Source organism: Carassius auratus, chromosome 16 (assembly GCF_003368295.1).
Source record: "Carassius auratus strain Wakin chromosome 16, ASM336829v1, whole genome shotgun sequence".
Classification (NCBI taxonomy): Eukaryota; Metazoa; Chordata; class Actinopteri; order Cypriniformes; family Cyprinidae; genus Carassius; species Carassius auratus.
Window position 1 is genome coordinate 24,011,135 of NC_039258.1, and position 15,799 is coordinate 24,026,933.

The 15,799-nt window shown below is 38.9% G+C and overlaps 1 protein-coding gene across 1 annotated transcript in view; it reads left to right on the forward strand.

The window, feature by feature from the left end:
• Positions 1 to 13,658: 13,658 nt before the first annotated feature.
• LOC113116587 (doublecortin domain-containing protein 2) overlaps positions 13,659 to 15,799 on the forward strand; it is a 29,285-nt gene continuing 27,144 nt past the window's right edge. The window contains exons 1-2 of the mRNA XM_026284827.1: positions 13,659 to 14,191; positions 15,367 to 15,415. Coding sequence (XP_026140612.1) covers positions 13,905 to 14,191; positions 15,367 to 15,415 — 336 coding nt within the window. The 5' untranslated portion in view covers positions 13,659 to 13,904. The remainder of the gene's footprint in view (positions 14,192 to 15,366; positions 15,416 to 15,799) is intronic.

Consider the following 15,799-nt stretch of genomic DNA (forward strand, 5'->3'; position numbering starts at 1 on the left):
GCGCTGGTCACTGTAGGAAACAGCATGCAGTGATTATACCGTTTGCAGACTTCTACAGGACAGATTTACTCCATGCAGTGGTTCACCTTCCAAACCAATAAAACACAGCAGCTTTTAGAGGATTTCTGTCGCACTGAATGTTGTCATCTACAGCTGTATTATGGGACTATCAGACTTTTATTTACATGAAAGTTTATTACAAATATTTAAAGTCTTTACATTTAATGATTTCAGTGCCTGCTGAAATTTGTCAACTACTGAAATGTCAATAAAAAGTGTTTATGAAAAAAAAAAGATTTTGATTAATTTTTTTATTTTTCTGACACTAATGCACGATGCATGTTGTTTGGGTCAATATTCATGGAAGAGAAGAGCTTATTTTAATGGTGTGGTCATATTAAAATATCTCAAAACAAGTGACAATGATGGGTATAAATGCAGGGTCCAGTTTCTACTCAAACTAATTCAGTTTAGGATATTTTATTCTACTGCATAACAGTCCATATACAGTCTACACTGTACTATAAGTTAATATTGTGTGGGTCAGAAATTATAAGCAAATCTTAAATATTTTCACGAATATCAGAGTAGATGAACTGTGCATGAATGTGTCACTGCTCGGGTTAGGGTTAGGGTTCTTCATTAATTAACATTTATTAACAGTGCCAATTAGTTCAACATGAAATTATATATGTAAAAAATAAATAAATATAAACTGCTGTGAATGTGCTCACACTCAAGTCATCTGAGATCAGGATGAGTTTGTTTCTTCATCAGGTTTGTAGAAATGTAGCACTGCATCAGTGTCTCATCAATGGATGCTCTGCAGTGAATGGGTGCCGTCAGAATGAGAGTCTGATAAAAACATCCCAATAATCCACAGCACTCCAGTCCATCAGTTAACATCTGGAGAAGACAAAAGATGAAACACATCCAGCATTAAGATAATTTATAATCTATAATAACCCTTCCTCCAGTGAATAAGTGCATCTCCTGTTGTTTCTCACATATTAGTTTAGAGCTGTTCAAACACTGCTTGATTTCTCTCCTGGTTCAGATCAGAAAAGGGCAATTATGAAGCATGTCTGTAACAAAGAGTTGAATTTGTAGCTTTAGCGGAAGTTGTTTTACCCCCCGCGTCTCATGTTTATAACAGTGATCTTGAGGGGTAGACTTGTTTAAAGTGGTGCAATCATCAGGTTTTAGCCAGGTTTCTGTCAAACAGAGCACATCTAGTTTATAATCAGTGATCACATCATTTACAAAAAGCACTTTCATAGAAAGAGATCTAATATGCATCTTATGTCTGTTTGTTATTTGTTGAACATCAATGAGATTTTTACCCTGTCCTCACATGGAAACTAAACCAGTCCTTTCAGCAATTCACTCAAACACACCTGCATCTGATTACAAACATGACCACTTAAACATTCATGCATTTAATTCACTTGATATGTAAGCTTTCACTCAAATTATTATGCTGATATAATAAACAAAACCTCATAATATAATAAGAAAAAAGAAAAAAAGATAGGACCATTTTCATTATCATTTCCCTTAATAGTTTTTTTCTTTATTTCATTTATAATTATTAAACTCATAATCTTTAAAGATGTAAACCATCATAGTTGGCCACTAATCACTTATTTCACCAAACTTTTATCACAAAGTTATTCTGAAGCAGATATAGGGGTGGGTTCTAAATGGTTTTAACAAATTATTTTTTGTTATTTCCAATTTGTGGAAATTTTGCAATCTACAAAAAAAAAAAAGAAAGATTTGAAGCGTGTGAATGCTGTTCACTGTGCTAACAGTGAGACGGTCTAGAACAGATTCATTTAGACACATGCAGGTGCTTTAGTGAATGAGACACATATTTGAGTGTCTCTATACTGTTAAACTACTGTAGAATAAAAACGAGCTGTTGCACACACATTAATGAGTCCATACACTTATCGTTGATAAACACTGCCAGTTTCCATTTTTCTGGCTGACATATTTTCTGGGATGTTTTGGCGGTCAATAAACCATCAGACGGAAAGGTTGTATTATTACATAACAAATCATCCAGCACTTAATAAAGGAACAGCAGAGGCCTCGTGATCTTTCTGGAGATGACCGCTGTGTTCCTGAATGCTGCTTGTTGATTATGTGCGAGGGCCTCGATCTGAGGAAGATTTCCCAGCACAGACACACACCTGAGGACAGATGGGTAAATCAGATCGCTTCAGAGCTGTCCGACAGCCACAGCTTCATATTAGGCAAATAAATGAGCTGATGTAGACGTGCAAATGACACACTAACCCTCATTGATTGAAGCTGATCAGCAGCTGCGGACGCTTAGCAGACAAATTGGCATAAATGTGTCCATCTGGAGCACATCATCACCAGAACATGACACCTGCTGCGCTCAGGACAGTACGGCTTTACTTTAGTCATTAAAACACATTAGCATTGAGCTTTGGTCAGTGAGGGGCTGACAGTTGGATAATTTTCATATTTTCAACATCTTTTGAAATGCCACGACTCAAGATTTTGTTTTGTTTTTATACATATATATCACAGATAGTTTCAAAAATCAAATGTGTACAGTACCTATGCAAACAATAGTGTGATAAAAGACGACTAACTGAACTTAGTTACATGATAAATTGCTATGATAATTTTGTGCAGTATGTTGAGACCTGAATGACCGTCTTACTCTGGGAAACATGATCTGTGCAAGATCTGTGAAATAGTTTTAGTTCCATCTGACAGATGTTCTTCTTCGGTGGTGAATCCAGCGAGCGATGTAAAGGCAGATCTGCAGAAGGTTTGTGTTAGAGATGATTGTGAGCTGTGTTGTATGTCGTGTGCTGACAGTGTCGCTGGGATAGAGTCGTCTCAGTCCTCGTGTAGTCAAAGAGCTCCAATTATCAAGCACTTTGGGCTGCACAAGGACACAGTGTAAACGCAGCCATCACTACAGCCAATAAACAACAGCAATTACCCGTAATTTCATGTCATGCTGCAACGGTTGAATCTAAAAGCATATTTGCAAAGGACAAAAACAAGAGCAAAGCCCCTGCATCTGTTCCTCTATCTCATAAACACACACAGCTTCACATTAGCACATATTACTCTTAAATGGCAAACTGACCGCATATCACATGTTGCTGTTACCTTTTTCCTCTCATTTGATGCTTTTGAATACTCACATTAAAAAAAACTCAGCGTTAAGTATTTGAGCCTGATCTGAAGCGTCTGAGCAGCACATTCAGACCAGACTGATTCATGAATCTGTGCTCATATAAAGATTCAAAACTGGACTGGACCGAAGACCACATTCAGATGACAAGGTGCTCTTCACATATACAGGTTTCTTTATAGACAGAGGTTGGAAATCTGTCATTGGAAATGCAGAACACAAAAGAAGATATTTCAAAGTATCTTCATTTCAGTTCCACAAAATAAACAAAGTCTTTGGAAAGACACGAGGGTGAGTAATTGATGACAGAACGATAAATAATGCCTCTACTCTCTAATATTTATCTGCACAAAGTATCCAAACAAACACACATGAGTGAACTATTAATCAGTTTAACATGTCTTCAGTTATGTCATGCTCAAATAAATCAGTTTCCTCACACAGAGTTGCTCTATTCCTCAGTTTGACAGAGGGCGCCACCTTGTGCTCAGTGATGATACTGCGGTGCTTTCTTCACTCAAGTTTTGAATTACAGTGTTCTAAAAATCAGCATCAAGACAGTATGAAGACAATGATTCTAAAAATCTGAAACATGTTATTAAATATTTCTGTATGATTGCAGAAAATAAGCCGATATGTGAAGCTGTATGTTTAGCAAGCACAGTAGCAGTCTCAAGGGAAGACAGTAGAGCGTAGTGAGCACTAGAGAGGGGTCTATATTCCCCTACAGACCTGTTAGCGAGCATCATTTATCTTTGTGCAGCACTGACTGGAGTCCCAGCTGATCCACTGAATAAAATGAGTTACATTCCCTGTGTTCATGGATCAGAGGAAAGCTGTGGTCAAAAACAAAGAGCACCAAAATGAGGCACTTTTCTTACAAGAACCATTAAAACCATGTTGTCGATTGCTTCCTTGTTTTCAAACGTTTGCATCTGAAGTCACAGAACTCTCAGTCACAGTTGTTTCTGACAGTCGAGCTAAAAGTGTGTGCACAATGTTTTTCTTTCTGGCCAAGAGCACGAGACATGAAGGATCTTCAAACTAAGGTTTGTTTCTATTGTTTTGGTGCAGTTTGATAACATCATTTCATCCTTTCAGCACAGCTATACTGAACTCATCTCCTGCACTGTCATGAATCAATGTCACTGTACTTTAACATCAGTTTTCTTAAAGGCTGATGCTCTGAAAAAACAAATATATATGTATATATATATATATATATATATATATATATATATATATATATATATATATATATATATATATGTATATATATATATATATATACATATATGTATATATATATATATATATATATATATATATATATATATATATATATATATATATATATATATATATATATTTCAGCTGTAAACGGCGGTGTAATGCACGTGTAGGTAAGTTTTGGGAGTAATACAGGCACATTTCCCAGTGAGCCTGAGCTGATATTTCCAGTCCTTTACACCTGTCAGACCTGAACCCACAGTCTCTGTGATGTAAGCTTTGTGTCTAACCACATCCTTAGATTAATCAAAAGTGATTAGATGATTTTTGTGAAATTCTGTGACTTTCATTTGTATTTACATGTGTACATGTAAAGAATACAAATGTTGTATTTAACAGGGAAATGGCTAGTGTGCTTTAAAGATGGGAAAAATAAAGAAGGGTCTCAAGAAAATAAAAATGTGCCAATGACTTGCTGGCGTGCATGAGTCCCAGTCATGTACTGAACATGTCTTGTTTGGTCATCGTAAGGTCTCATGCCATCTTCATTCTCTTCCTCCACCTCTTCGTCTTCCTCCCTGATGTCCAAGGGCACTCTTGCCCACACTGCAGTGTTGTGCTCCATAGCTGTTACAGTTATTACAGCACAGCACTTTAGTGTCACAAAGAGAAGACCACCACTGGACTTGTGAATAGCCGAATGCATAGCTTCCACCTCCCTGGGATCTATTCCACTAATTGCAGAAGGCAATTGCATTAATTACCTCTTCCCTTATTTATTTTCTTTTTTCTCTTGCAAGGTATATTAATAGTCAAAGGTGGTGGTTTTATAAATTTATGCTGATAAACCATATGCCCAATAAACATTTGTTCTGCACCTATTAGAATGTAAATGTTACATGATAGATAGGCCCTAATAATGTACATTTAATTGTAAATAGCCACATTGTCACGGAGATGAAACCCCGTGATTCCCTCTGCTGGCAAGCAGAGGGCACCCTCACCTGAATACTGACACACACGCATCCATTCATTCACTTACACTGACGACACTATATTTCCCACAGGCCCCGTCCTTGGACTCTGATCACCTGCACAGGTGATCGTCATCAGACTGTGTATTTAAGCTGGACTTCCACCACAGTTCAGACGTGAAGTCTTGATTTGCTGTGTCTGTCATTTCTAAGCGTTATTACCCATGTTTGATTTCCTGCTACCGATTGTGCCTGTTATCTCTATGTACCTCTGCTGCCTGCCTACCGACCCCTTGCTTGTTAATGGATTATTTATTCTCTGTTCTTCCTACACTGTTGATATTGCTGGTTCCGACCATTGCCTGTATGACTACGAGCCTTTATAATAAAGCCTGCATTATGGATCCTATGTCGAGCTCTGGTCCGTTACAGAAGACTTCGCCACAACGAGATCCAGTGGCTTTTGAAGGTCTTCATACCGCCATGGCGGTCCAGGCCAGTCAGATCGTGGCCAATCAGTTCCAGCTGAATCGTCTAACCACGATCACGGAGTAGCTCGTCAAGGCCGTTCAGAATCTCCACACTGCTCCCACGATCCCACCAACGCTGGAGGCATCCGCCATTGCCCACACGGCAGGAACGCCATCTCAGGCCAACCCCCGTCTTGCTTTCCCGGATAAATACAACAGTGACGCCAGCAAGTGTAAGGGATTTCTATTGCAATGCTCTCTGTTTGTGGAACAACAACCCTCACTGTACACTACGGATACTGGGAAAATCTCCTTTGTTTGTTCTCTTTTGACCGAGAAAGCACTCGAATGGATTACGGCAGTGTGGGGGTCCGATGAATCCACATTTACCTCCTTTCAGGATTTCCTGCAGCAATTCCGGGCCATATTCGATCATCCTAAGGAGGGAAAGGGGGCTGGAGATCGCTTACTGGAGTTGTCACAAGGAAGGATGACGGCGGCGGATTACGCTCTACGATTTCGCACTCTAGCGGCACAAACTAACTGGGTGAGTGACACATTAAAGGTACTCTTCCAAAGGACTAAATTATGATCCACAAACGGAACTAGCCTGTCGAGACGAGGGCAGAGATCTCAACAACTTCATTGAGCTGACCAGATCCATTGACAACCTGCAACATGCCCGGCGATCCAATTCCCATCACACTGTGCACCCAGTATACTTGCCTGCTCAGGAAGCTACTGAACCCATGCAGGTTAACACTTACCACCTATCTACGGAGGAGAGAGATCGATGCATTTCCAATAGATTGTGCATGTATTGTGGACTACCCGGCCATCAACGCCATAACTGTCCTACTCGTACGTCAACCTTCTCTCAGCGCTCGGTGAGTACTCCCCTCACTTCCATGTGTGATACCCAGAGTGTAAGCATTCCTGTTGAGTTTTGGATTAACGACAGACAAGTTGTCACCTCTGCCTTACTCGATTGTGGGGCTGCTGGTAATTTTATCTCTGAAGAATTCGCTAAGAGCTTTAATGTTCAAATTATCCCATGCTCTACCTCTCTCTCAATGGAAACAATAGATGACCACTCGGCTCTGGGTCCATCAATCATCTCACCCACAAAGTTGTAATGGTGGCTGGTTTGTTGCAGAAGGAGAGGATCCAATTCTACATCCTCCCCACATCTCACACACCAGTGATTCTTGGATTACCTTGGCTACGTGTACATAACCCCCAAATCTCATGGAGAGAGGGTCAAGTGGTGAAGTGGAGCAATTTCTGTCAACAGAACTGTCTTTCCCTGGTCAAACCTATTCCTGTCTGTTCCGTGTCCCTTACCTCCGCTCAAGAATGCATTCCCAATCTGCCAGGGGAATACACAGACCTTCTGGAGGCCTTCAGTAAGAAACAGGCCAACACCTTACCTTCTCACAAGTCTCGCAAGTATGACTGTGCAATCGATCTTCTACCAGGGCATTCTCCTCCAAAGGGTCACATCTTCCCATTGTCTCAACCTGAGTCCGACGCTATGAAGGATTACATCAAGGAGGAGCTTGGCCATCCACCACATGGCCATCCAAAGCGCTTTACAATTTGCCTCACAATCACCCATTCACACACACATTCACACACCGACGGCGGTGTCTGCCATACAAGGCGCCATCCAGCTCATCGGGAGCAGCTGGGGTTAGGTGTCTTGCTCAAGGACACCTCGACACTTGGTCAGGTGGAGCCGGGGATTGAACCACCAACCTTCCGGTTTGTAGACAACCTACATGAACCACTGAGCCACTGCCGCCCCTTAATTATCAGCCAGGCCAGTGGGTATGGCTATCCACAAGGGATCTCTGGCTCCAGCTCCCATGCCGCAAGTTGAGTCCAAGGTACGTGGGTCCATTCCAAATCACCAGACAAATAACTCCAGTTTCATTCTGCTTGGCACTGCCTAACACATACCGTATCTCTCCTACCTTTCATGTATCCCTGCTCAAGCCCGCTGCTGGTCCCAGAGATGAGGGAGAGGGGGGGTCCTGTGCACAGGCCCCTCAACCCATTATCATAGAGGGCGAGGAGGCTTACCAGGGGAGGGGAGGGGCTCTGTCACGGAGACGAACCCCGTGATTCCCTCTGCTGGCCAGCGGAGGGCACCCTCACCTGAATACTGACACACACGCATCCATTCATTCACTTACACTGACGACACTACATTTCCCACAAGCCCCGTCCTTGGACTCTGATCACCTGCACAGGTGATCATCATTAGACTGTGTATTTAAGCTGGACTTCCACCACAGTTCAGACGCGAAGTCTTGATTTGCTGTGTCTGTCATTTCTGAGCGTTATTACCCGTGTTTGATTTCCTGTTACCGATTCTGCCTGTGTTCGGAAGAGACAGGATTGAATTAGTTAACTGGTAATATGTTGCATTCGCTACAGGATGTCAGTCACGACTCAGGGAGACAGTATCAGGTTGATGTAGGTTTACTTGGATGTTTATGAGTCAGAATCAGCAATCAGCACGGTATGGCATACAGGTATTTCTTTCTGTGGTTCCAATCTATACAATTAGATATATATGGATGTGGTTCTAAAATGAACAGAAAGAAGGAATAATTACTAACTGCAATATTATCATCCCAAATAGTACAGTATTATGCTCACACACTAAGATATTAGAACAATATCAAACCAACATTAGGATAATATATTAGCAACAGAACAGCAATCCGCTTTATGAAGTAGTCAACTGCAGCCATTGATTACGATTACAGAATGAATAGTCACCGTGAATAATCGCTTAATGCTTGACAAACTTCGTACAAATGATGTCTTTCACTACCAGTCAAGATTAGCTTAGCATTAGGATGAATCGTCACATATCACGTCATTAAACAGTGACTAGACACAATCTCAAAGTAACATTAATAATAAACAGTGCACTTACATATCGTCATTGACGCACACCAACTAAAACCACTCAGGAATAATCAGAACAGGTGAATTTAGCAGGAATCAAGCGCTAACAGTCCACATCTGACCGGAGCTTAAGGTAATTTCCTCATAACGCAATCGCAGCTACAGCTGATGCAACACTTGCAATGAACGTAAGTGAGGGTATACTGCCACGTACTGGACATAGTAGGTAATGCTTCCGAATTAACTATATACATACTTGATTCCTTGAGGGCCTTTTGTACAGCCTGTTATCTCTGCGTACCTCTGCTGCCTGCCTACCAACCCCTTGCTTGTTACTGGATTACTGATTCTCTGTTCTGCCCACGCTGTTAATATTGCTGGTTCCGACCATTGCCTGTACGACTACGAGCCTTACACACATACACCCTCAATAAAACATATAGGGCTTGCATGCTTATTTTTGAAAAGTACTACAAGTAGCCTTTTAAATTTGAAACGCTTATAATAAGAAAACTCCTGCTGTTGTATTTCATGAGTTGATTAACACACTGATTTGAGTTTATGGTTTGTTCCCCAGGATCTGCAAAAGACATTACAAATCTTGTCTCCTACAGTGCCATTCTCCTCTCTTCTCCTTCTTGAGTTCAGTGAGTTGCTTCTGGAAGTTGTTGTCCATCTCATTGTCTAATGTCTTTTAGAACTTCTAGTTTCTCTTGCTCCAGATGTCCTGACTACAATCATAGACATGCTCAAATTGCTGAGGTGTTGTGTCTGTAGCCTGAACAGTTGAAGACGGAGACTGTGGCATGGATGGAGAGTTGCGAGGTGTCCCAACAATTTACTTTTCTTCTTCTGCTGTAAGAAGGGGGATGTCAGCACACCACCTGTTTTATTAATTATTGTTCTCTGCAGTGCCCTTTTTCTTTTAGCAGGGGTTGAGTAGTCCCACCACGTCTTAATTACCTTCTTTGATCTTTCAATGCCTCTTGTTGCAGTCAGTTTTGTAGCAATATTGTATTATTTGTATGACTGCCCTTAGCAAAAAGTTGTATACTTCAAGTTTATTTTATTAAGTTTACTTAAGTAAAGTTCAAGTATACTTTTAAGTATACTTTATGTAGCAAGTATACAAAGTGTTCTAGTAGTATACTTGTAAGTGTACTGTTTCAATACTCCTTGGGACTAAATCAGCCCACTTTCTAGTATATAAAATATACTTTTAAATATACTTTAAGTATAACAATAGCAAACTTTGAGTACACAACTAGTTTACCTCTATGTTTGTATTTTGTACTGCAATTATAATAAAAGTGAACTTGATTTGCTGATAGTTTACTAATTAAATACTTTGTACACTTATACTACCAGTATACTCATAAGTTTTCTTTAAGTGAACTTCATATCATACTTTATTTAGGTTTGAATTTTTATACATTCTGTTACATGAATATATGAGCATGCAAAACATACAAAGAAAGAACAGTGTATCTGCTTGTAAACAAAAACATTTAATTTTAGCTTCATACATTCTTTTTTTAAACATGTTATTTTGGGAAAGTTTTACCAGTTGTTACCTACAGTTTATACAAACATTATGATCATCGACCAGTGATTGATATCTCAAACATAATAATAGCGGTTAGATGTTGGATTTTGGTTGAAAATGAAAATCAATTTGACGTCTAAATCCAACGACTGTTTGACATCAAGCTCCAATGTTGGGCAGATGTGGAATTTTGGCTGGAATACCCCCCCCCCCCCAAAAAAAAACAAAAACATAAAAAAATTGGGAAATGCATGGCAGTAAACGTATCACCAGCTTTACTTATTACTAACCAGTTTGACTTTATTTCTGTCAGACGTCTACAGAAGTTATTTTTGAGAATTAACAGAGGTTTAGATGTTGATGTTTTATTTGAAAATGTTTGGTCACTGTTATTGGGATCAGTGTTTGCTAAAAATATTATCATCATTGACCCAATGTGGTTATTTATTATTAATGAACAATATTCAAGAGACAATACTTTCTTTCCTCAGATCAGACATTCTGAATTTTTATTTTTAAATGCATTTTGGGAGAAAAAGCTTTCAAGGCACATAGACATCAACAATCAGTATATGAATCTCAACAATAGGTTAAGTTTTTTGAGCTCATGTTTGTTAAAAGATTTTAACTGATTGTTATAATACCGCTGGATCTCATGTGGCAGAAACACAGGGTTTATAATATGAATGTACTAATGAAACAACATAATTGTTAGATTAAAAATCATCAGCGAATCAGGTTATTTCATGATGATTATAAAACCATTAACAGGTAACAGCCATCACTTGATCTCATATCACTGTAGCTTTCTTTGATGTTGCAAATTTGCTCGACAAACAAACTGTCACAGCAGCCACAATAGCCAAAACATATAATAAGTGTTAAGAGCTCAACTAATGGAAGCACTAATCACTGTTATGGTATTTAACTTTTATTCTGTTATGGAAATTAAACACACATTAGAGTAAAACCCCTGTTAATTTTAAAGAGCTTTTATAGACGTCTGACAGAAATAAAGTCAGTCTGGTTAGTAATACGTGAAGCTGGTAATGCTGTTTGTGGAGTTGTTTAATCCTCCTCTGCTGAGATCTTGAGATATTTAATGTGCTGCCATGCATATCACCCATTGTTGCAGTGTGGTGCTTATTCCAACCAAAATTCAACGTCTGTCTGATGTCACAGTCTGACGTCAAACAAAGTTGGGTTTAGACGTAAACCCGACTCTAATTTTCAACCAAAATATGACGTCTGACTGACGTTGGATTAGTTGGAGTCCAACATCTTCCTGACGCCACATTGATGTACTGTGCCTGCTGGGTGGTTGTTTCTTTTTTTTCTTCACTTCTTGAACATTTAATACAGAAGATGCATACTAGCACCCTCTACCATAAAACAATGAAAACACAGATTCTAGGAGTATAGATCAAATATATTTAGACTTTTTGTAAGTATAAGTCAAGTATACTTAAATGTAATTTTAAGTATATTTCTGAGAAGTACAAAAAGAGCATTTCTGAGAAGTACATAAAAACTATTTTAAGTTTAAAAGAAGTGTACTAATAGCACACTTGAATAAACTTATTTTTCATAAGGGTGCCCTTAAACCTTCTAAAAATTATTAAAAAAAAAAAATTATTAGCTCCACCTCCTCTAAAATAACAATATTTTTTTGTTTTGTTTTGTTTTAATCATTTTGTCAACCATCTGGGACATTTAGAGTTATTCACAGATTCTGAAAGTGTAGTCTCCAAGCTTTCCAATTATGTGTAACACATGGAAATCTGAAAATATTTGGAGAAGTTGTGGCCCCCCAAAAAAAGGTTCTTCTATGGCAGAGCTGTAAGATTCTGTTTCTGGAGAGAGTTTAGGGCCTGTTTACACTTGGTCACTTCATGCATTTTCTCTTTTTGCAACAGGAGAGAGTGCGGCACTGGGATAGTTGGCTACTGCCTGGGGAGTGGAGGAACATGCATAAGAGAATTCATGATTGGAGGTGGAACACATTTTTTAATTCACTCAGGATGAGGGCATCTGCTCAGTTCAGACACTGTTTGATTTATATCACCTCTCCTACATGTGAAAATGCTGTGTGGAGAGATGCAATAATTAACTCAATTTTCAGGTCTGCTTTCCCTTGCCACTGATCTTCCAAATGGTCAAGGCATTTAATAGACTGTTGCTATGCAACACACCAAACAAACATGTTTTTTGTTCCAAGATTTAACTAGGTTTGAGCAACAGAGGGGCTATACTGAACTCCTTGGTGTCCAATTAGAATGAACGAAGACTATTGGGTGATGTACACATCCTCATTCAACAGGGGCATACATGAACGTCTGGATGGAAAGCACTAAAATGGTCATTTCTGATGGTAAATCCTGTAAAATCACAATTAGTGGAAAATACTCAGCATGGCAAGTCTAGTAATATTTAAGCTTGAGTGAGATCATCAGTTAATCATCCAAAAGTGATTAGTACAGTATATTTGACCAGTGATTAGACTATAAGTACTTGTTCTTCTAGAAAAATAAATATATAAACTGGTATAGACTGGTTTACTAGTCTTAGCTGGTCCTCCAAACTGACCGAGTTAGTCTGTTAGCTGGTTTTAAAAAGTTTGGGTCTGGTCAGTCTGGGAGATTAAAAGCTATTTTTAATTTTAATAAAATATTTTATTTATTTTATTTTTTAATTAAAGCTGCAGTCCGTAAGTTTTGCCTCTTTTTCACCATCTATGTTTGAAAACATATTGTTTTATTTTTTTTTTTTTATTAAAGCTGCAGTCCTTATGTTTCTTGCATAATTACAGGAGCTTATCAATAAATTGGAATGTCGAGGAAAAAGTTCATTTATTTCAGTAATACAACTCAAATTGTGAAACTCATGTATTAAATAAATTCAGTGCACACAGACTGAAGGAGTCTAAGTATTTGGTTCTTTTAATTGTGATGATTTTGAGTCATATTTAACAAAAACAATATTTGGATCCACAATTTAAATATTCTCAAAAATTAAAATGTTGTTGTAATGTGGAAGTGTTTATGCTGTTACATTGATTTTATATTTAGTGGCATAAAATGGTCTTTAAAATGACAATAATATTGATTACCTAATTATTTCTGGGGCAATATATCTCACAACAAAAAGTTGTTATTGTGACAGGCCTAACATTGTTATTGCCAATATATATTGTGAATGTTCTGAGAGCCACAAATTGTTAGCTGGGTTAAGGCTAAATGTTAAAGCAGCTTGCCATACACGTCTCTGGAGTTAGTGTAGTGAGGTATCAGAGGGCTTTAAGATGTTAATGTCTCGATAGAAACTGCTCGAGGAACATAAGAGTTCCCATCATCATCGCTTCAGTGCGCTGCATCTTTCTCTTTATCCTCATCAACGTCCCCCTGGAAAGTTTTATTTGCGCAAAATCCACCGTTTCCAAAAATCATGTTGATTTGTGAATCAGACGTGTGTGTGTGTGTGTGACTGGAGCATGAGGATCAGATGCGCTGCTCTTCTCTGGAGATATAACCGCGCTGCGCTCGGACTCTCCGTCGCTAGCTTCACCTCTCCTGGCCATGAGCGCGGAGAAGCCAAACTTTCTGTCTCAACCTGAAGTCAAAAATGTCTATTTCTATCGCAATGGGGATCCGTATTATGAGCCCAGGCGTTTGGTGATTAACTCGAAGCGGGTTTCGACCTTCGACACGCTTCTGCGGGAGGTGACCGGTGGCGTGAGGGCTCCGTTCGGCGCGGTCCGCAACATCTACACGCCCAAAACCGGGCACCGGGTCCAGTCCCTGGAGCACCTGCGCAGCGGAGAGCAGTACGTGGCCGCTGGACGAGAGAGGTTCAAGAAGATAGAGTAAGACATCCATACATCCATCTATCTATCTATGTATCGTTTACATACATATAGTTGTTTTCCATATTCCATAATGATAGCAAAGTCAAAACCTGTGAAATAGCGCAAATTGAAGTTTGGGAATCATGTAGAGATTCATCATAGGATGCAATGCTGGGGGAATTTACTTTAAAAAGTAATGCATTACAACATTGCTTTACTCCCTAACGAAACCAATTAGAGTTACTTTCCATGGAAATTAATGTGTTATATTACTGCTGTGTTAATGTTTAAATCTGGTCAGGGCTTGCTTGTTTGTTAAAAATGTAGATAACAAATTTTACAAATCTAAAATAGTTCACCCGGAAATTACAATTTTCTAAAGATTTCCTCATCCACAGACCTTCCGGATGAGTTTGTTTCTTCATCAGATTTGGAGAAGTTTAGCCTTCCATTACTGTGTCAGGAACGGATGCTATGCAGTGAATGGGTACCGTCACAATCCACAAAAAAAGTTATCCACACAATCTATTAACATCTTGTGTCTGTATGAATCGAATCCACCATTAAGACTTTAAAATAGAAATGGGTCCATAATCCATAATAGCGCATCCTGCAGTGAAAAAGTTTTCTGGTCTGAATCAGGAGAGAAATCTGCACAGATCAAGCAGCGTTTAAACAGATCTAAACAAATATGTGGCTTTATTTTGATGTGAGAGACAACAGGAGATGCACTTTTTCACTGGAGGAAGCACTATTATAGATTGTGAACGTCTTAATGCTGGATTTGTTTTAGCTTTTGTCTTCTTCAGATGTTAACTGATGGACTGGAGTGCTGTGGATTATTGTGATGTTTTTATCAGCTGTTTGGTATCTCATTCTGACGGCACCCATTCACTGCAGAGCATCCATTGATGAGACACTGATGCAGTGCTACATTTCTATAAACCTGATGAAAAAAAAAAAAAAAAAAACTCAGATGTAAGATCTCAGAAGGGCTTTTTCCAAGAGTTCACTTTTGTTGAACTCTTGCTTTAAGCATGAGCTTCTAGATCAACCACAAATGGTTTAACAAAAATTAGTGAAACATTTGATTAGAGCTGTCACTGTTTTATGGCAACTTCACAAAGATCTTTTTCAATTCTGAAAAAAAATAAAAAAATAAATAAAAAAAATTAATTTTGCTCACTTTCTAGTTATTTACAGATAGGAACCAGGAAGAAAAAAATGCTTCAACCTAATGGAGTGGTAAGAACAAATATTTATTTATGTCTCAAATCTCTGTATGTGTGTATACAGTATAACTCCTATATAAAACACTGTTAATCACATTAACTGAGAACATCACAAACACTGAGTGTAGCAGTCAATCACTGCACTAGTTTGTCGGGTGTATATGTTCATCCACACGTCCTTCGGGGAACTGAACCAGAGCACTGAAGGATGACAGTCGAGCACAGGAGGTCCATACACTGGCAAACAAAGCCAGTGATTTAAGAGCATGTTTTTCAGCACACAAGTTATATGTTTAAAGGAATCCTGGAGCATTAGTGTGCTAGTTCAGCATATCGCACCTGCTTTAACGTTCAAGAAAGACTACCTGAGCGAGGTGTCATGTTTAGACACACC